The sequence below is a fragment of the Anas acuta genome, chromosome 3 (assembly GCF_963932015.1).
Source record: "Anas acuta chromosome 3, bAnaAcu1.1, whole genome shotgun sequence".
In the NCBI taxonomy this organism is placed as follows: domain Eukaryota; kingdom Metazoa; phylum Chordata; class Aves; order Anseriformes; family Anatidae; genus Anas; species Anas acuta.
Window position 1 is genome coordinate 5,976,943 of NC_088981.1, and position 19,923 is coordinate 5,996,865.

Sequence of the window (19,923 nt, forward strand, 5' to 3'; positions counted from 1 at the left end):
GTCCAGATGGCTTTTTTTTTTTTCCTCAGTTTAATGGCCAGTAAACTATGCTGGCTTCTTAGCTACCAAGAGGTTCAGCAGGAAGATGTTCCCTCAGTTGCCACCAGTCAAGTGGAATCCTTTAGCCATCTGAGCCCTTGATAGGAGTGTTACAGCACAGAAACAGAAGGAGCTAGGTATGGATGACTTATATCTAAAAATCTCAAGTCCCTTGGGTTGCACCATCACTTAAAACTTTTCCATTTCCCCTCAAAGTGCTTTTGAAATTTTTTTTCTTCTTCATTTAACGTGGTGATTTTGTGCTGCTGTGGTTTCTGAAAACACCCTAAGTGTATGCCAAAGGCAGAGCCAACAGTGACACATGCAAGTTGCTGAATAACTGGGGGGGGGCGTGAATTTTTCATAGAAGAAAATGATGTGCTGTGAGGCAGCACTTGTGGATAAGCAGTGTTCCCTTTTTGTTTTCCCTGATACAATATGCTTTTCTTGATCATATTTTTTAATGTTTGTAAAGGATATTTGTAAAGAATACAGCCATATTACCAATTCTTGATTGGAAATGCGAGGTCATCATAATTTTTTGCTGTGTGTGATCAGATTCTGGGCCACATTTCTGTGCACTAGCAAGAACATAACTCTGGACTAATTGTGGCAGGCACTCTTTATACTATTGTCACAATAAATAAGAACATACCACAGCTCTTCATGAAATCTTAGAAACCAGAATAAAAAATTCAGCCTTTTTTTCTGGCCATTTGCACAAGTAAGGACACATTCAGGATTATCAGATAAAACAGAATATATTTGACTTCAGTATTTTAAAAGCTTGAACTTGCACTGAATGATTTTTAGACTTTCTGCTTTAGAAGATGTCTCCAGAAAACTGCAAACTGCTGCAAACCAGCATTAGGTAGACACTGAATAGCAGATAGTGTTTTAACATTTTCCCCCATCGTTAGTAGTGGTCTACAGTTCAGTTCCCATGTGTGTCTTTTCTCTGAAATGTTGTCTCACCTCTAATAAAAGCAACAGACATTTGGCTGTCTAGTTATGATATGGGAAAGTATATATCTGTTGTGTATCTGTGTTGTATTATCCACTCATTCCATAATTTCACAAAAAAAAATCACAAAAGGCTGCTTAGCACAATGTCTGTGCATCTGGAAATATATTTCTCACACTAGAATCAAGGAGTTGCTTGGGGATTATAAAGATCATGTAATGATGACAACTTATGGTCATGACCACCAGAATAGAAAAGAGTTTGAATTCAGTGTTCATTTTAATCCCTGTGTTTCTTTCTGACTTTCTTTTTCCTATGCTGCAAGACAGTGCCTGGATCTCCAAAACTAGTGAGCACCCTGTGGTAAATATGTGTGTGTAATATATAATATACATCTGCTACACTAACGTAATTTGGATTGGCAAAATCCTAATGGTGCAAGTGCACAGACTATATTGTTGAAAGCTGCATAGACGGTACTGGTTTTGAGTGGTGTGTACCCTACTTACAACTAAAGAGTTGTATCTTGTAACCTTATAATTCCCATCACTGTAGAATTCATGCTATTCAGATATCTCTCCTAAATTCAGTGGACTGTGTTTTGAGTACTTGCTAAATAACCAAAGGGAAAATCCTCAGTTTGATTTAGTAAAGTTGTTATCATGTTGCCTTTTTTCTTTTTTTTTCTTTTTTTTTTTCCTTTTTTTTTTTTTGTTTTTTTTTTCTGTTCGTTTGTTTGTTTTGAAACATTTGGGTTATTTTGAGCCTGATGTTCACCCCACAGGTAGGTAAAATCTGTATGTTTGCAAATGCAAATGCGTGCCTACTTTGCACACCTGGTGTGTGGTCACTAACCAATACAGACCTGTAGTCACCCACCTGCAAAGTAGACACATATTTTCACCAACACAAATGTTTCCTTTACAGGGAGGCTGGCTAAAACTAGTGTCAAAAGTAAGAAAAAGTAATAATGTTGCACAAACAAAGGAATTTAGCAAGAGCATGCTTAATGGTGTTTTCCAATATTGGTTTTAAAAGAATTTCTATTCAAATCTTAACCAGGCCTGAGTAGATATGAGCCTCATTGAAGTAACTAGGCCAACATCCACAGTTACAAAATGCTTGTGTGCTGCAAACATGTATGTAATGTTGTTAAATTTTCCAATTTTAAGTTATATGATTTGTCTGTCGGAGGGAGCACAAAACCAGTGAAGTGTAGAGATCAAAGGGACAGAAAAACAAAGTGCATCAGAAGTGATCAGGAACTGTGCAAAACAAAGTAGCTTTCGTTTTTTCACTTTACGTTTCACCTTCTTGCTGCTACATTTTTTCTGCTACAAACTGTCACTTTCTGCTTCCTCAGCTAATATTTTAGATTCATTTTGCATGTCAAAATGGTGCAAGCTACCACAATCACTGGCACCCATTTCCTGAACATCTTATACCCAACATGTATCTTATAACACCATTTGTGTCAGTGCTAATGCAGTAGTTTTACAGCCCACTGCTACCAAGGTGAGAAAGAGTTCAAGGAGAAAATAAAAATGGTTTAATTCATTTGTTGCAACACAGTGTAAGAAAGAGCGGTATAAGTTCCTTTACAAATATTTTCAACCAAATCCAGCCACATTAACTACTTATTTTTTTGTCTGTTGTTGTGACTCAGTTGTAAGGCATTTATGAATCTGCCTGAAAGTAGAACGAGGACACAGTGCTCAAATATATCGTTCTGCTGCTTTACCCATTACTAAGGAAGTGGCTCAATAATTACATTCAGTTTAAAAAACTGTTTTTAGAGAAAATGTTTTGTGATAAACCAAAAACATAGCACTTCAGTTATTTAGCTATTTTAACTTTAAATATTAAAACAGAAAACTTTATTTTGTGCTATTGTTTGTTTCTATTTCTTTTTAAAGGTTTCAGTTTGCATTTTCATTTGTAGCAAACTTGACAGCCAACAACTAAGACAAAATACTGTTGACCTCAGTGATCTTGCAAGTGATTATTCCAGGGCTGATACATTAGATGCCATTACAGCTCTGGCTCTTGGACATTGTACATAGGTATATGTGGCATTTATTATCTTGAATACATAATAAGGTATAAAGTACATGAGGCGGAAAGTGTCAAGATTTTAGGTGCACCATCTGTAACATAAGAGCCATGGTTTAACTTCTACAAAGAGAACCAAGTTCAGTGATATACTCATGCAATTGCTATCATTACGAAGCACTTAATAACTGAAATCACACTTAGAGTAAAACAAGGCAGTTACCACAATAACTTAACACAACAGAGAATAAAACATACTGCAGCCACTTGAAAATGGCACAGTAACTTTGTTGGAAGACTACACTCAGCAAGAACCAGAAAGTCACCTTTTTCAAGTTCCAGACTATAATTTTATAGCCATTTTCCAATAACTGCACAAGCTAAAAACCGTGAGTCTTTTTGGTTGATGCTGGAATACCTTCAGGACTTCCCTGGTGCAGACCTTAGACCTCTTCAAGAGAGAGAGTTTAAGTTCAGGTGCTCAGGGTGGTGTGTGACGAGCCACAGCCATCCCAGTGAGACAGCTCTGAATAACATGCCTGCAGCACGGCAGGGTCTTCTAGGTTGATGGGACAATCTGAAAATCCTGATGCTCTTTGGAACTATCAAACAGAAGTTTCAGCTCCAGAGAGAAACGCCAAGTCAGAATGAAGGCAAGTGAACAGTAGTGACATCTCCAACAGCGCCATGTCCCGCACCTCTCCTGTTCAGGCACTGTGGCAAGACTGAGTCAAAGGGAAACGGCTGTCTGGTGAAAGAGCTCCACCACTCTCGTAAGCACTTGGGGTTGTCTTTGAAGGTTTTCCATGCAAAATGCACTGAGTTCATGGGATTAGGCATGCCTGCAATCTGAGGCCCTCCTGCTGCAATGGCTGGAGGTATTTCTTCAAGCACAGACTTCAGGTAGCATGGGCGATATCGTTTTTTCCTTTAGAGACATACTTCTTATCCCTTCCCAGAAAACAAAACAAAACAAAACATGTCACTTCGTGTGATGTGCCTAAGCAGCAACGTAGGAGATCTCCCACATGACAAAGTCAAAATATTGTCCTCTTTTAGTATGGAGTGACAGGTTGCGATAAATAGACTGGTTTCTCTGACTAACGTGTTCCTACTACCTAGTCACATATTAACGAGCCAGCACGCAGAAGCATGAAGTAATCTTTTGTTTTTCATTAAGTACATAGATTAAAGAGTTGTTATTTTACTGTAATGCACAGAATTATGTCATTTCAGCTTAGAGTAATTGTTAATCACGTCAAATTGAAATGATCCTTGGTTTTGTTTTAAAGAGCATAGAAGAACAAGAAGTAGAGGAAAAACAGAAGTAGAAATGGAATATGAGACTATAGTGAAAGTGAGTGAAACATTCCCCTTTTTATCTAGTAATGCTAATGTTGTTTTCATTTTACATGTCAAAACTTTGAGTCAGGAGCATCCACAATTTACTGCCTGGTGGTTCCTCTGAAATCTTTGAGCAATTACAGCCCTGATTATTATCTGCTAGCTGCATAATATGCCGCCACTGGCCATTACATTCTTTTTATGCTGGTAAAGCAATTTGTGGCTTCTTCAAATCATACCCCACCACATTGTCTGCCTGCCTGCTTTATTTATTGCCGCTTTTGCCCCACCTCAGCGCAGTGGTCAGGGGCTGTGTGTAGCAGCATGATTATACAAGTCGTCTTCCTACAGTCCTTTGGGTCATCAGAATACCCCCTGTTCTCTGCTCACAGTAGCTGCAGTACTCACAGATTAGAAAACCAGGCACTGTTAAATGCCTCTCTGAAGAGGTAAAGATTGATGTGTGGGGAGATATAGGGGTAGGAATTGAGAACATCTAAATGTAGAGAATGAGCTAGGGGAAAGATGCTGAAGGTGGGAATTCTGGGTACCTCTGAAGATCAAGCTTACCAAGAAGATAAATTTAGGATTTGTCATCTGGGACACTAGACTATGGGATAAAGAAAGAAAGGATTAACCAGGGTGTCAGGGCAGCAGGGAAAATTGGGGGAAAAAAAAAAAGAAAAAAAAAGACATTTATGAATGTGAATCAGTAAAGCAGGATTAGCGAAGCCTGAAGGGGAAGATTTAGAGGTGAGAGAGTGAGTTTTTCAGGGAGGAAGAACAGAAGACAAATGGAGAAAGGCAGTCAAAGCCTGGAAGAAAGAAGCAAACGGATTAAAGATATTTTTTTCCTTGCTTTATGAGAGAGCTAATGATTAGAACATGATGATAGAGGGAATTAGTATTTCAGAGATATCTCTGCTATCAGGAGACATGATTATGTATAAGTGAGCTCCCTGAAACTTCTTTAAGTATGGTCATGCCAGAGCTTTCACTGACATGGGGATGACAATAAACCATACACCTTTGTCACTGAATCAGTGAATCTTATTTGCTTTGTATTTTTATTTAATATTTCTCTTTCTACTGCTGCCTTCTGCAATGTTTTGATATGTTTTGTTTCTCTTTGAGAACTGCCATAGCTTCTCAGTGAGGACTGTATTTGGTAATAAAACCAACCTTTCTGCTTGCAGCTACCTGGATGCAAAGGATTTTTTTCAACTGCCGGTCAGGCAGTGTTTGCCTTTCTGCGTCTTGTGGCTCAACTCGCACACATGCTCAGGCATAGAAGAAGCTTTCTCAAGAGTGCTGCAGCTCCACCCTGCTAGGGAATGTCCTTGTATGGCTTGTCACCATCCTATACAAGGCCTTAATAATTGTTTTATAAGTTATAGCCCTTCCTAATGATAACCAAGGCCCAGGTTTTGAGACTACACTTCCAGTCTGTGTGGTGCCAATGCTGGTGTTAGCAGCGCTACACCTTCAGCAGTGGTGAAGGAGCATGCTTGCTATGATTGCTGCTCTCCTACCTAGCCAGCAGCAGTGTGTCAATTCTTGTGCCTCCCTAGGGGTTGTTTTATTAGCCTGCCTAGGGGGGCTTGTTTGTTTGTTTATTTTTTAAATGCATATATGCTTCCATGGGCACGTACAGGTAAGAAAGAAGGAACCAGCTCTGCGTGTTTGATATGTATCTTGCAAAACAGAGATTTGCTTCTAGACTCTACTGAAATGTAAATGCTAAATAAGTTTGATTTTCAGCATGTGACTATAACTTGATTGGTCAGGCGTTTTTGTTTTGCTGTGGATTACCTGTCCCTGCCTATATGGACACTAGCATATTTTTCATGTATCTGTACGTATCATTATATACTTACAATTTATTTTAATGTTTCTACTATTGAAAAGTGTTTTTCTAGCACCTTTTAAGAAGAATGCAGTTAATTCTAAATATTTTTTAGTTCTCTCATTTGATAAGGTCAGCTATTAAAGCTGCTAGGTGGGGCTTTGATTGCATGAATGTTGTTTTCCTCTTGGATACAGGCAAGGCAACTAAAAGTGTGTGTTTCCTGAGCAAAGTAGTTGTGACAAAAGAAAGTAGAGGACATAATGAATATGTTGGCACCTTGACAGTATTCAAAAGAGTGACTTAGTCGAGATGGCAACATTAAATTGGCAATTGTTCATTAAAGAACTGGGATTTCTTTGCTGTTTGTGTTTAAGTGTCATGAGAATATTGATTTCTCTTCCTCAAGGATATTCTGTCTTCCTTTCCTGAAAAGCAGGAGGATAGAAATAGAGCTGAGCTGCCTTGAAACCACTCTGTGAACATTTAAAAAAAGAGAAGTGCTTAACACCGTACATCATTTACATTTTAAACAATATGAGGCCAACTTCATGTCCCCTGCTTGGGTCAAATCAGGATATCTTGGGAGGATGGTTGGCCCTGGGCAATCCAATTGCTTATGCAAATGTTACCTCAGAGAAGAACCCTGTGGCAGCCATGTAATCACTCATAACACCTCGTCTGGTCCACTGCAGTTATTCTTTCCTTTGCTTTGTCCTGCTCTCAGGAGTTCAGCCTCATAGACTGCATACAGGGGAATGTGGTATTAGGGAAGCTGTGCATGCTGGAATTACCATTCAGTGTGTCCTACCTGTGCATGAAAACTGGGAAACAACGTGGATCAGCACTAGGAACACAGGGAGTTCCAACCAGGGAGAAAGGAATCCACCCCATGGTTTCACTTGCTCTAAAGGAAATATGAGAATGATGGGAAGTTCTTTTTTCTTCCATTCCTTTCTGCCCCAAGCTCTCATGCTCTGAAGTGGCTGGGTAGGAGGAGGTCAGGTGACACAGAAGGGAAGAGTCAAGTTTTCATGCAGGCCATCAAGACGTATCTCAGCGCTCTCTCCCATACAAGAAACCAGTGATTTTGGGCTGAACAAAACTAATGACCTTAGAGAATATTCATATGCAGGAGAGGTATGTAATCCTTACGAGTCATGATAGTAGCTGTGCAGAAATGTAGAGAAATGACCTAAATTCACAGCTTCATTCAGGAACTATCTGAATCCACTAGTAAACATTAGTCATCTATAGCAGAAACTTTCATTTGATAATAGTGATTGATTTTTGTCAACTTCAGAAACCTAAGAAAATTTTTGAGGCAGAATAAGAGAATGTAAACTTAAAAGTCTGGTCTGAACATGCAGCTCTTTTTTTTTTTTTTCCATGCATCCCTTCCAAGCCAGGAAGGGATGGCTTGTGATAGCTCTGAAAAGAAAGACCTAACGGTTACACTTTCCTCATCCTTTAAGATTTTTCAGATAAACACTTAAGTGCATGATAGAGTTTTTCAGTAGGCTTCAGGTATGTGTAGGTGCTGTCTAGAATCAAGCTGGCGTCTTTTATAAACCTGGATTTTTGTAAGTCCTTTAATGCCTGTTACATACAACTAGAATTCTGTGGTGCAATGTCAGCCTGCATGTTTAATTACTATATGGCCTGTGGGAATGATATTGCATGTGGTAGCTCACATTCTGACATCTTTATTTTCACAAAGTAGGTGTTAATGCCTGAATAAAACATATGGCTTGAAGCACATAGGGCAAATTACTTCACCAACTGCTGATACTGAAGGTTAGTATTTCTAGAACCCATTAGTATATAGAATAGATTATCTCCTGATGTTCTTCTTGAGATTATTTAATACCAGGATATTTAGAGGTATCTGTTTGGCTCAGAGCTTTATTTTGCAGGGTTGCATAGGTCAGTGGGATCTCAGTCTAATATTTCTGCTCACAGAGTGATCTTTTCTGCTGAAAAATCTGAAAGCCCAGATCAGGTTTTGGGAATCAGTATTCCTGATAGGACTGATGGCCTTGGAAGCAATTAATTCTTTCCCTTTTCTTTTAGTAATACATCTTATATTGCTTAGCTTGGATCCTGCTGAAGTTGAGGTGTAATAGGTGTATGAGTCTGTAATACTAAGTAGCATGGAAATTGCAAAACCTCCTGGGAATGATAATTCGCTGTCAGTCTTTTCCTCAAAGACTCATTGAAATTCTGATCAGGGGCTCATGCTCTCTGTGGCATAATGGAAAAAACTCTGCAGTAACTTCTCCCCAGTTCCATGTCAGTGTTAATGTCTCCTCTTGGCCTGGAATACCCTTCATTCCCATCTGTATTCAGTCAGACACTACTGTGGCTCACATTAGAAAATACTAGTTGATTGAAAATTAATTCAATTTTTAAGTTATTACTCGTTTTTTTTTGTTTGTTTTTTTTACTTTTTAGGTGATTTTTTTTTTTTTTTTAAGTCTGGAGTTATTTTCTTGTAATATCAGCTGCTCCTTAATGGCTGCTGCTTCCACAAAGTAGATTCAGTTAAGTGATAAAAACCATGTTTGAGGATTTGATCCAGGCCAAGATCATCTCTTTTTGCAGCTGCAAGAATTCATATAATGTGAAAAGGCAATAAGCTTGCTCAGAGATCTTTTATGTGAATAGTTGTCTGTCTTCCTATACAAACACGAGTAAAGTAGAGCGCATGCATTACAAATATGAATGCTGCCTGCTAAGAAGTTGAGGGTGTCCTGTGCCCTGCTGTGTTGCTTTTTCAAAAGTTTTCTGAGCAAGTAGGCTTCACCACCCTTTCTTCCTAGTGTGGACAACTGTCAGAGGTCACCACCATGACAGTGTCCATTTTCATGTCCAGTTCTATCAGTACCCAGAGATTTTTCAGTAGGTTTCTCCTTCAATAATATGCAGGAGACCAGAAGAGAAGAAGAAAAAAAAAAAAAAAAAAAGAAAAAAAAAAGACAAGTGTCTTACCAAAGACCCTTTCTTTAGCTGGGTCTGGTATGAATACTTCAGTAATGTGAATTTTTATAGAAAATCTCTGTTTATGACAGTGAAATCAGCATTTTGATTTACATAAAAATAGTCAGATGCCCTCTTATTTTTCCGATATTTTTGTGAGTATATGCATCCACAAATGTACAGACATGCCATAAGAGAACAGACTCAGTATTCACCTTCATTTCCCTCCTATAGCAATTCAATGAGCATTTAGAGGAGCACTTTTTAAATAAGCATGCATATAGTAGAGAACACCTGAGAGTGTTTTTTAACAAACTTACATGTCAGAATACTGACAGTAGGAAATCTCGCAGTGGCTAGGCTGTATGTCAAAGAGGTTATCATTTTCCATGCACAGAAGTATAAATCACTACTGTCTGAGGATAAAGAGCTGTATTACACACAGAAAGGTAACTGCCTGATGCTCTGCCTTTTCTTATCAAGTAATAGTATAATTAAGTGCAAGATACCAGAGACAGTAAGGTGTAACAGCTTGGTAGCTGTTGGTGTAGCATGCAGAGAAGACTTAAGATAGCAACCTGTTTGTTTCGGTTTGTCTGACTTTAAAGAAGCATCATTCTCAGGTACACTTTCTGATTACCTCCATCAGACATTCTTTACAACAGAGAATATTTCAGCTGCTTGTTCCTAATTTCTGTGGCGGGAAGACACCATTCAGCTGAATGTTCTCTGACTCCTCATGGATGCTGCAGGCATACAAGACTCAGGAAAAAATACCTATCAATTAATAGCTGCACTTTTAAAAATAATTCCACTTCCGCTCACTGCTGCCACTGAGGATAGCGACAGCAGTCAGCATCTGTGACAGTCCATGCTGTGTACCTCTGACAGATGCCAGTGTGAACCAGCTATAATGGTACAAATGCCGAGTTGTAGTTTCAGCACATCATTGCAGCAAAATATGTCCAGATAAGGGAACTTCTGTTTCAATAAGATCTATTCTGTAAAGACGGTAAGATGTAAAAGAGTGCTTTGAAGCCTTCTTTGAGAGCCTAGAGCCATAGCAGCAAGTAGAAACTAAAATGGTGACTTCTCCTGATGTATAGGTGTTCCCCTGCAACCAGCCTCCCCCCGTCTTCTAGAAAAAGAGTAGCTAAGCTAAATAAAATTCTCATCTACATTTACCTTGCACTTGTAAATGATCCTGTGGCAGAATCTTCTTAATCAGCTGTTCTTCAGGTTATATATGTTGCTGTCCTTCCTTTGCGTTAATCACTGAAGTTCTTTTCTTTTTTGTCTGAAAACAGTCATACCGTATGATCAGAAAACGAATGCACTGAAAATGCAACACTGCAAATTAAACACGTGGATAACAGCTTGTGGCTTCGGTAGTCTGTGTTAACATGTGACAAGCAGAGAATAGTAAACTGAGAAAGAGTTCTCTTGTGAATTCAGTGCCCCCATTATCTCTCCTTCTTTATCCGAAGGGCTGAGGAAATCTTTTTTGTTAGCCAAGACTGCTTGGTGCTTTGGCTTAATTTTCACTGCATAATTTTAAATACAGATTGTGTCTACAGTGCTGCAATTAATGGATAGCCTAAAGACTTATTATTTCAAACTAATTGATATGTAAGAAAGTTTAAATAACATGTGTTAATTTTTTTTTCTTAGGAATAACTCCTGTAACTAACTCAGAATAATCTTATTACTGTTACATTGAGTAGCAGTTGACTTGCTTATCCACTCACCATTACTAAATCTAATGCTTGTCTGTAGTTTTATAGTTCTAAATCCATTTGTGTTAGATGCAGAAAAGATGGTATTTTATAAATCCTTGTTCTAAAAGATTTTTTTGCAAGTAAATAATATTATTCGTTTCTGAAACTTGCCTACTGTCATTTGAAATGCTCTCCAAATTCAAAATCAGTCTCTGTTATCCTCAGTAGAATGTGTACTTTACAGATACTTTAAATAGAGCTTTAACCCAAGCAACAAGTGTTTTCAAAGTACTGTTGCTTCCTCAAATAACTGAATCACTTTCCATGCGAGACATGTATTTTTCTAGTGTTCATTAAATTTATCTTCAACTAGACTGTGATCAGAACTGGCATGACAGAATACATTGTAAAGTTATAAGACCTCTCAAGAACTTCTTAATGCCTTTGGAAGATGTCAAGTACTGCAGTAATAATAAAATACAGATAGAGCATTAAGAAGATAAGTTCTTTTAATGGAAAGTGGTTTGGTTATACTGCCAATTCTTTTTCTTAAATAAGGTTTTGCACAGTACAAAACTTTTACAAGATAGAGGCTACCAACAGTGATACACACAAATGAAATCAGATTAAAAACAAATCAGAGCTCTAAGGAGGTCATGTTATACATTTTGATGGCATCTCAGTGGAAAAAAAAGCAAAGGACTTAGTGAAGTTCCATGGGATTCATCTCACTTCAAGCTGGACTCTCCAGTGAACTAAACTTGGATGAACTATATTAAGTTCAGAAGGAGAGAGGCCAGGAACCAAATCTAGCACACACTGATGTCAATAGAAAAGCTCATTCTTCCTGTAGAAGGCTTGAGAGTGGGAGGAGGCCCTGGTGTGGTCTCTGCACACTGAGACCTGTGGGAAAGGAAGGTACTGAAGGAACCGATTCCTCGTGGTGCTGGTACTTCGTCCGCCTTTCTGGGGGCTGCTCTTTCTCATTGGGCCTGTCATGCTGTTCTTGACCGGCTGTGCCTGAATCTTTCTATACAGGATACGACACCATAGACAAAAGGTACTTTGTGTCCTTCTCAAACCTGCAGCTTCACACTGTGCACTAAAGTAATTGTTTTCTCTAATTAAGCATGGACTCTCCCTCTTCAGCCCGTTCTCCTAATACAGCAAGCTGTTACCAGTATGAAGGTATCACTGGCCAGTGTTAGTAAGTTGTGGCATTCCTTATTTTCCTGTATCTGCTGGCTATACCTTCTAGGGAATATATTCCTCTTCCTTGGCAAGAGGTCTGACTGTAAAAACAAAGTGTGCTGGTGGCAGTATCATTGACCAATCTGTTCAAGAGGACTTTAAGATGTCCAACTGCACTGCAAGGTGAAAAATATACCATAGAGCAGACTTCAACATGCAAGTGCTCCTCCGTGTTTACAATTTGCATGCTTTCTATCAGCATAGCCCACTGAATATATTCCACCACACTTGGGAACAGCAGACCTGAGGATCTCTGCTGGCTAGTTGGGCTGCAGCACGGTAAGGGTGGTAGTTGTTCACCCATACTAACTAAAAGAGGGGCAAAACACCTTCAGAGGCTTCCCTTCTTCGTGGAGCTTAGGTGCTCAACAGAAACCCGCATCAGGTTGGGTGCAGAGAGATAAAGATTGGTGGGTCTGGACATGAGAATGGCATCTGACCTTTTCCACAGGAATTTGTTGTCTCTATCTGTCTGTTGAAACAGGCCTGGATTTTAAGCAGCAACCTGGCCCTGTTTCCTAAACTCTTTCGTGCTTTGCAGCTACCTTCAGTTGCTAAGTCAAGATAGTTGAAAATCCTGATGAGCTTTGGATCTGTGTTTGGGAAAGAGTGTGCATTTTGTGCTATTCAGTGCTGGTGCTTATTTCATTTGACCTGGTTAGTTTTTGCCTGTATTTAAATGGTTGCTGGTACTGTAAATCCAAAACCCATCAAAGTCACTCACTGTCTTCTTCTAAACATAAATGAACTTTGGCTTTGCCTCTTATCAGGAATGAGGCCAACCTACTCTGTGCAGCACTGGGACAAGCTTTTTGTTGTTTATCTACCATTATGAGTTACTTTATATGTCAATTTTTGCATTGCGGGATGCTTGCTAAACATCATTGAAATAAAGTTTTCTGCATGGCTCATTTAAACTTGATGGGTAATTAGAGACTTGCCTGAGTTTGTGATAGTTAGTGTTAATACGACCTTTGAAAAAAATGTTTAAATAAAAAACAACTGAACTGAAACATTAATCCCTTGAACTTAATCATGAGGATAGCTCCATTAACCTCCCTTTGCATAGTACTCCTTAATCCAGTAATAGCAGTACAGACAAGAAGAGGTATTTTTCCTTTTAAGTTCATTGTAGTATCAGAAAGTAAAAGCCTTTGGGCTATTTTTAATGAGGTTGAACCTCTGGGCAGTGCGGCTCTTACATTGAGCTGTAAAGTTTTAAGAGGTACAGTAAAAATTCCATACTAATTTTGCACCCCAAGCCAAAAAAAAATAAAAGTAAAATAGTGCGCGATGCAGTATAGCCTGAAACAATGAGAAGTGGTGTGTATATAGGTGAAAAAAAGATGGAAGTAGAGAGAAATGAAGATAGCAGTAGTATGTGGACATAGAGCAGCCATTGCCAACATCAGACTTTGCATTCTTAGCAGCAATGGTACGACTTAGTTTAATATTAATTATATAATGAATGTAAATTGAGTTCCAACTTTTTGTCATTGTTAAGCTCAGTCTCAACTTCCCTTACACTGCTTTCTTGGAAGTAGAAGGGCCAAAGTACTAAACCATTATTCTTGCAGGATGTAAAGTGAAGGAAAATAGCTGTGTGTCCACTGTTAAACTTCTGCTAGGCATATAGTAATGCCAAAGTTGAGTGGTTTTGAATATTTTGCCTTCAAGAAGAAAAACACGTTGATTTTTTCTAATGTTTTTACTAACAACAGAAAAGAGAGCAAAGAGAGAGCATTACAGTAATTCATTCTGAGATGGCTAAAATCATGGACAGCAGCTCAAACATATAGGTTATCCTGCCAAAACTTTTTTTTTTTTTTGACAAATAAACTGCGAAAAATTAATAAAAATAAAAAGTCACTTAACCCCACCTGTGAAGCAGAGTAGCAAAGTCAATATAAAACTCAGCTGTGAGGTGAAAATGTGCTTGTGTACTTCTGTTTTATTGCCTTCCCAAAGTGGTCTCCATCCAAGACATGAATCTCTATCTCTCTGTCTCTAGAGGGTTATCTCTCTTGGGTTACTCTTCAAGCACCTGAGAAATTTCATGTTTGGTCTTGAAGATGTGGCTTTCATCAAATTACACGTATTTACATTTATTAATCATTTGATCGATATCTGCCTCAAGCTCTGGGTAGCAGAAAGCATATTTAAATTTCCAATTTTAGCACAATAGCTTAAAAGCTTGAAAGCTTTTATAGCACCTAAATGATGTGAGGGACTGTATCTTAATTTTCAAAATTAGCTAATTCTAATTTATTTAAAAAATATTTACCAAACAGGTTAAGACATACATGTAGATAGCTAGAAAAGAATATGCTTATCATCCAGTCATTCATCCACTTAACCTCTAATTGTCTTCTGGGAAAGATAATATACACTGTCAAACTTCTGAAATGACAAACTGTGATACAGGTAATTCTCTTTTTAAAAAGTCCTTCGCATGTCAAATGAAATTTTCCTTTTATTGGTAAGTTTAGGGATATGTGGGTGTTAGAGCAGAACAGGCTACTTCGCTGAAACAAAAGTTGCACACTACTCTCTCAAAGGAAAGTCTTAGCTTGTAATGTTACATTTTTCTTGTCTTTCCACAACCTGATTTGAAGAAAGACAGCGGTCAGAGGTAGGGCTAATGATCAGAAATGGTATCTGGATTTATTTGGCAGCGTGGCAGTTGCCCCACTGCCTAATTCCAAAGGAAGTGAAGAGCATTGCTGGACTTGAGATATTGCAATAAATAGTAGAAATATTTGTCAGTATTTGCCTAATGTTACTACCATATGCACAGTTACCTGCATACATTTGTGTGTGTCTGATACCTCTGAGTTAGATCCTAAATAGATTTCTTTCATTAGGTTATGTTAGAGAATAATAGATTGGTTGCTAAATTGGCTCATCGTTTGGTGAGATGCGTGTCTCTGCTAATAGTAAAGAGGAAGCTAAATTCATGTTGCTAGTGAGCGGGAAATATTTTGGAATAGCCTTCATTGTTACAAAGGATTACAGAGCTGCAACTACTTGAAAAGATTTTGGAAGAAACTTCTAAGGCTTTGATCTTTATTCAGAGTGCTTGCTTTCTAGTCTAAAAACATTCATTTTAACAGGATATTAACAGAAGGACTGACTGCTCGGAAATTTTCCAAGCACACTTTTCAGCAAGGTTCCATCCTGCAGAGACTTTCTAATATGAAGAGGTATAGCCAGTGCGAGTTATAAGGTTTTATCAGCATGATTATTTTTTGAACTAATGACGGCTTGCTTCTAAAACTCCTTGCAGCTCCCTGACAATAATCAGTGACATGGAAATTATACGGAGCATATACCTGAAGAAGCATGCTATCTTAAGATGCACAGACCTCAGTGTGTGTTCAGAGCTTTTACTACTCTAAACAGGCTTGAGACCTTGGGCTAAGTAGGAGGGCAGTGCAGACTATCGCAGCGAAAGGAGGTGCCAGACTTAATCATAGGATGTCTCTCTTCCTTTTCCACTGAGTAGCACAGGGATGCCTCTAGAGAGACAGAGAAATAAATTATTTATTTCCTTTTCATTTCATTGTTGTGTTTGAGAAGCAATCTCTCTGCTCAGAGGGAATTTTCTGCAATACTGATGGGATTGCTAGAGATGTCCTGCCAAGAGTCAGACACAGGCTACGCTATAATTATCTGTTAGAAAGGTGGATATGAGAGACTGAAAAGTGCTTTGTTAAACTGTATTCAGAGTTCAGTTTAGGCAAGGATCCAGAAGATGTGGTGTAGGTTTCACCAGTTTTTTCAGGTCTGTACTTCATCAGCTCCTGAGCCCTTGCACAGGAGGCCTTAAGCACCTGAAGCTTTCTTGTCCTGTCTCTCTCCTCTTTCAGAAATAGCCAGAACCTTGCACTCTGCAGAACAGCACCACTTTTAGGCAAAACACATTATATAAGTGGCCCCATGGATTCCAGGACCCCCAGGAGACACCCTACTCAGCTGCTCTGGTGCTGCACAGCTCTGAGAGCCTCATGTCCTCTAGTCCACCCGGGATTTGAAGTATTTCTGGACTATATTGTTGCTGTTATAACCTCCAGATGTCATTTAAAAGGAGTTTCCAAGGGACTGCTATGGCCTCTTGAGCAGAGAGTTGCAATACTGATACTCTTTCAAGGCTTGTGCTATTGGACAGTCAGCTGCCTGTTTACGGGGTGCAACATGGAAATGAAAAAACCACCATCAGTAGAAGGTAATGGATGCACTGATGTTTTTCTTGCTTGTTTGTTTTGAAGACAGTACCCAAAATATGGACAGCATTTTTTATGAAAAGACCAATTAAGAAGCTCCATTTGAGCTATGTCACTAAAGTTATTTATCCTGGATCCATCCCAGTAAACTAAGGGCAGTATCTGTTGATAGATGAGACTTCAGTGGAATTTCTCTGAATTTATTGCATTGAAACAGCGCAGATTCTCTTCTGCTTACACTGAAGTTAACTTTCTCTGGTGATAATGAAAAAGAGCAGAATCTAGCCTGTAAATATTATACATATTCATGAAGAAGGGATTTTTTTCCATTCGTACCAGCTCAAATTATCTTTATTGATATGCATCAACAGATGCATAGGTCACATATTTATACAGTCAAAAAAAAAAAAAAAAAAAACCACCACTTGACAGCTTAAGGAAGCATTTTATCCACAAAAAGAAACAATTACACCAAATACTCATCAAAAAGAAGAATGATTCCAAATATACAGTTTACAAGGCACAGAGACTTTGCATGAGAATAAATTGCTGCCCTGCTGAAGAAATAGGAAACAAAGTTACTGTGAATAAAATCCTCCTACAGAATTCAGTACAAGCTCTCTCTTTAAAGAAAATGCAAGAGATCTGAGATTACTAACAATAATATAACTGCCAGTAGGAAAAAGTCACCATTTTAGGCTTTTGCTGCAAGGAACTTCTCTAACTCAAAAGTTTTCATCAGCAATACACGGCAGGCATATGTATATATAATACATACATAATCTGGGCACCGATAGACTCATCGCTCAAACATTTACTTTTTAATTAGCTCTTGGAATAGATGTTGCTTTAGTATACAGAAAGAAGATAGGAGTTTCTTTATGAGAGTGTTAAAACCTAGGAGCCTAGGTCCCAGGTTTCTTCGCAGTCCCATTGGTTCAATTGAAGTTGCAGTTAATAAAGGTGGAGACGCAGATTGATGAAGGCCCTAAGGTTACAGTCTAATGCCTTGAGACAGCAGATATTAAAGGACTCATTTATATGGGGACTTGTACATTGGGGAAAGCGCAGCAAATCACCTTTGCTTTAATAAGAAGAGACACGAAGCTGAAACATGGAAGATAGCAGTCGGGATGTCAAACAGGGAGCATATGAAGAAGGGAAGATAGCACAATATACAGTTTCTAGATTCCTTGGCTTATAAAGGGCTTCAGGTGCTATACTGATTTTTTCAAGCATCTGTTGGGGCAATTTCTAAAGTAGAGTATCTGGACGGTGAAACCTGCTGACATGGGAAACCAGGGGCGGGTCAGTTGAAAATACAGCTACCCCTGAGCAACGGCCCCTGATCTCAGTCCGAAGTAGCACTAAGATCATGCAGGATAAAATTAGCGTGGTGTCTTAGACCTTGTATGAAGGATTAGGGGAGTTTTATGTGAAAGAAAAAGGGTTTGAGGTGGGGCTAACAGAAAGTCATGAAGTTGGTGTCTCTTGTATCTGTCATGGTCTGAAAGGTAACAATTATTTGTAGAGGCAGTGGTAGGAGTGCAGCAAAACTGAGATGTCCTTGTCTGAGGACAGGAATCATTAATGGGAGCTTTCCACTCAGTGTAAAGACCACACCAGCTGTCATTTACCTAGTGCAATGCGTGTGTCCGTGCTGTCTCTGTTACTGAGTGCCTTTAGGTTTTCTTTAAAGATACCATGCACTGGCATCTTTTTGAGATAAGGCCTCAGCTACCTAACAGCTTTCTTTTAATTTAGCTATATCATCCTTGATTTAAGCCCAAATGTTAACACAGTGGTATGTTCCTTTATGCACTTGCTTACGGTTGCTGGGAGAAAGAGAAAATACTTTTCTTCAAGTCTCTGTTGCTCTCTAATGAGCTCTGCACATGTAGCAATGTTAACTCTGCATTCCCAGCTCTGGCTTCCCAAGAAACTGCATTTCCCAACTGCTTTCTTTGGGCCATTCTTCTACATGGCAGATATACGTATATCACTTTGGGGAAATGCCTGTAGAGGAGTCCTGGGTCTCCCCAAACCCATCAGCCTCACCTCAAGTCACCATTTTCTGCAGGCCCCATGGCACGCTGAGCCCCAACGGAGAGACTGAGGCCGCAAGAGGCACCAGGACAAGTAAGCAGTGGTTACTCCTTTGTCCTTCCAGCAGAAATCTGCTTAGTGGAAGGAGTAACATGGTTCTTAATATGAAACTCCTCCTGTTTCCAATTAAACAAAAATTGCTGCCTATAAATCACTTGATCCCTGAGCTCTGTTCCTCAATTTCACTCTCCCTGTTATTGAGCCTCCATCTGCTTTTAACAATTCTTGCTACTCATATGTCTTTTAATGCTGTATCCCTCCAGAATGGCTTTCTAATTAAGTAAGCTCAGAAAATGAAAAGCTGCAGAACAGCAGCTTGCTTGCTCTCTGTACCCTTAATCCAGGAGTCCTGTATGCGCTATTTTGGAAGCTAAATTGAGGTCACTGACATTATGCATATTTGTTGTCTGATGCAGTCTTAAAAGCCCCAAATCCTCTATTCAAAATTATCTTTAGGCATATGGGTCAAACATTTGCAGGAAGAAAAACAATATTTGGAGCTTTAGCAGATTTAGAGAAATGGGGGAGGAGTGAGAAAGGGCCTGCAATCTCAGACCAGTATTTCTGTTGCAGTATGCTTTCACTGACCAGTGAAGACATCGGTGTCACCGGTGTTAACAAAATAAATAGTTAGTTCCAATGATATGTGAAAAGGAAAATGGGAGCTTTGCTAAACAGAAATGTCCTGCAGAGGTTGCAGTCACCCTTTTGTAACGAATCATGTAGAGACTGGTTATTAATTCTTGTCAGAATGTATCCTGATGAAATTGCATAGAAGAAATTAATGCAGTTGAGCTTATCATTAAAAAAAAAAAAAAAAAAAAAAGAACAAGTAGCATTTCTTTGCCACTAAATCTTATACTGCATGTTAGTGGTGCCACAGAAATTAAATTATGGATACAAATCAGTATCAATATCAAAGTGCAACTGGTAAACAAATATATAGTGACCATGTACCAAAAAAGTCATTTGTTCTGACATTTTGATACCCTCAACCTCAAGGGGAAATAACGCAAATTACGATTTTTTCATGTTTGGATTCAGAATTCAAAAATTTTTAAATCTTTTCAAAAGATTGAGAATAAAGGCTTGGGAAAGTCAGACATTGTTGGAGATACTGAATTGTTTAGTCCTCAGCGCGCATTTTACCTTAATTGTGAAGTCAGGTAATGTTGATTATTTTTCATTCATAATTCCTTCATCACTCACAGCTAGAAAGAGCATGAACAGGGTAAGAAAATATTTATGAATAATGCAAAATAAGATAGATTAAAAAGAAAGGCTAAAAGGAGCACAAAACTCAGAAAATTGGCCTTACAGAAAAATTGCAAGCAGTATGGAAAATCTGAGACTAAGAAAAGTTTATTTTGAGTCATACTAAATATTTTTCATTGGAAGAAC

At 38.7% G+C, this 19,923-nt stretch overlaps 1 protein-coding gene and 1 long non-coding RNA gene across 12 annotated transcripts in view; one reads left to right on the plus strand and one right to left on the minus strand.

The window, feature by feature from the left end:
* Positions 1-19,923, plus strand: part of PLCB1 (phospholipase C beta 1) — a 376,130-nt gene that overhangs the window by 346,822 nt on the left and 9,385 nt on the right. For 2 of the 10 annotated variants that reach the window (XM_068675411.1, XM_068675410.1), the window contains exon 32: positions 4,348-4,412. The exons of 3 other annotated variants lie outside the window; for them this stretch is intronic. In XM_068675411.1, the coding sequence (XP_068531512.1) occupies positions 4,348-4,386 (39 nt within the window). In that variant the 3' untranslated portion in view covers positions 4,387-4,412. Of the gene's footprint in view, positions 1-1,328; positions 1,386-3,668; positions 3,732-4,347; positions 4,413-5,595; positions 7,269-18,496; positions 18,556-19,923 lie in introns of those variants that run through there. 5 more of the 10 variants (XM_068675412.1, XM_068675413.1, XM_068675408.1 and 2 more) reach the window with 5 other exon arrangements.
* LOC137853254 (uncharacterized) overlaps positions 1,384-19,923 on the minus strand; it is a 68,376-nt gene continuing 49,836 nt past the window's right edge. Inside the window, exons 4-6 of one of the 2 annotated variants that reach the window (XR_011094354.1) lie at positions 10,410-10,521; positions 7,057-7,152; positions 1,510-4,006 (exon numbers count right to left, since the gene is read on the minus strand). This is a non-coding gene — a long non-coding RNA (uncharacterized lncRNA). Of the gene's footprint in view, positions 4,007-7,056; positions 7,153-10,409; positions 10,522-19,923 lie in introns of both variants that reach the window. The other variant, XR_011094355.1, reaches the window with a different exon arrangement.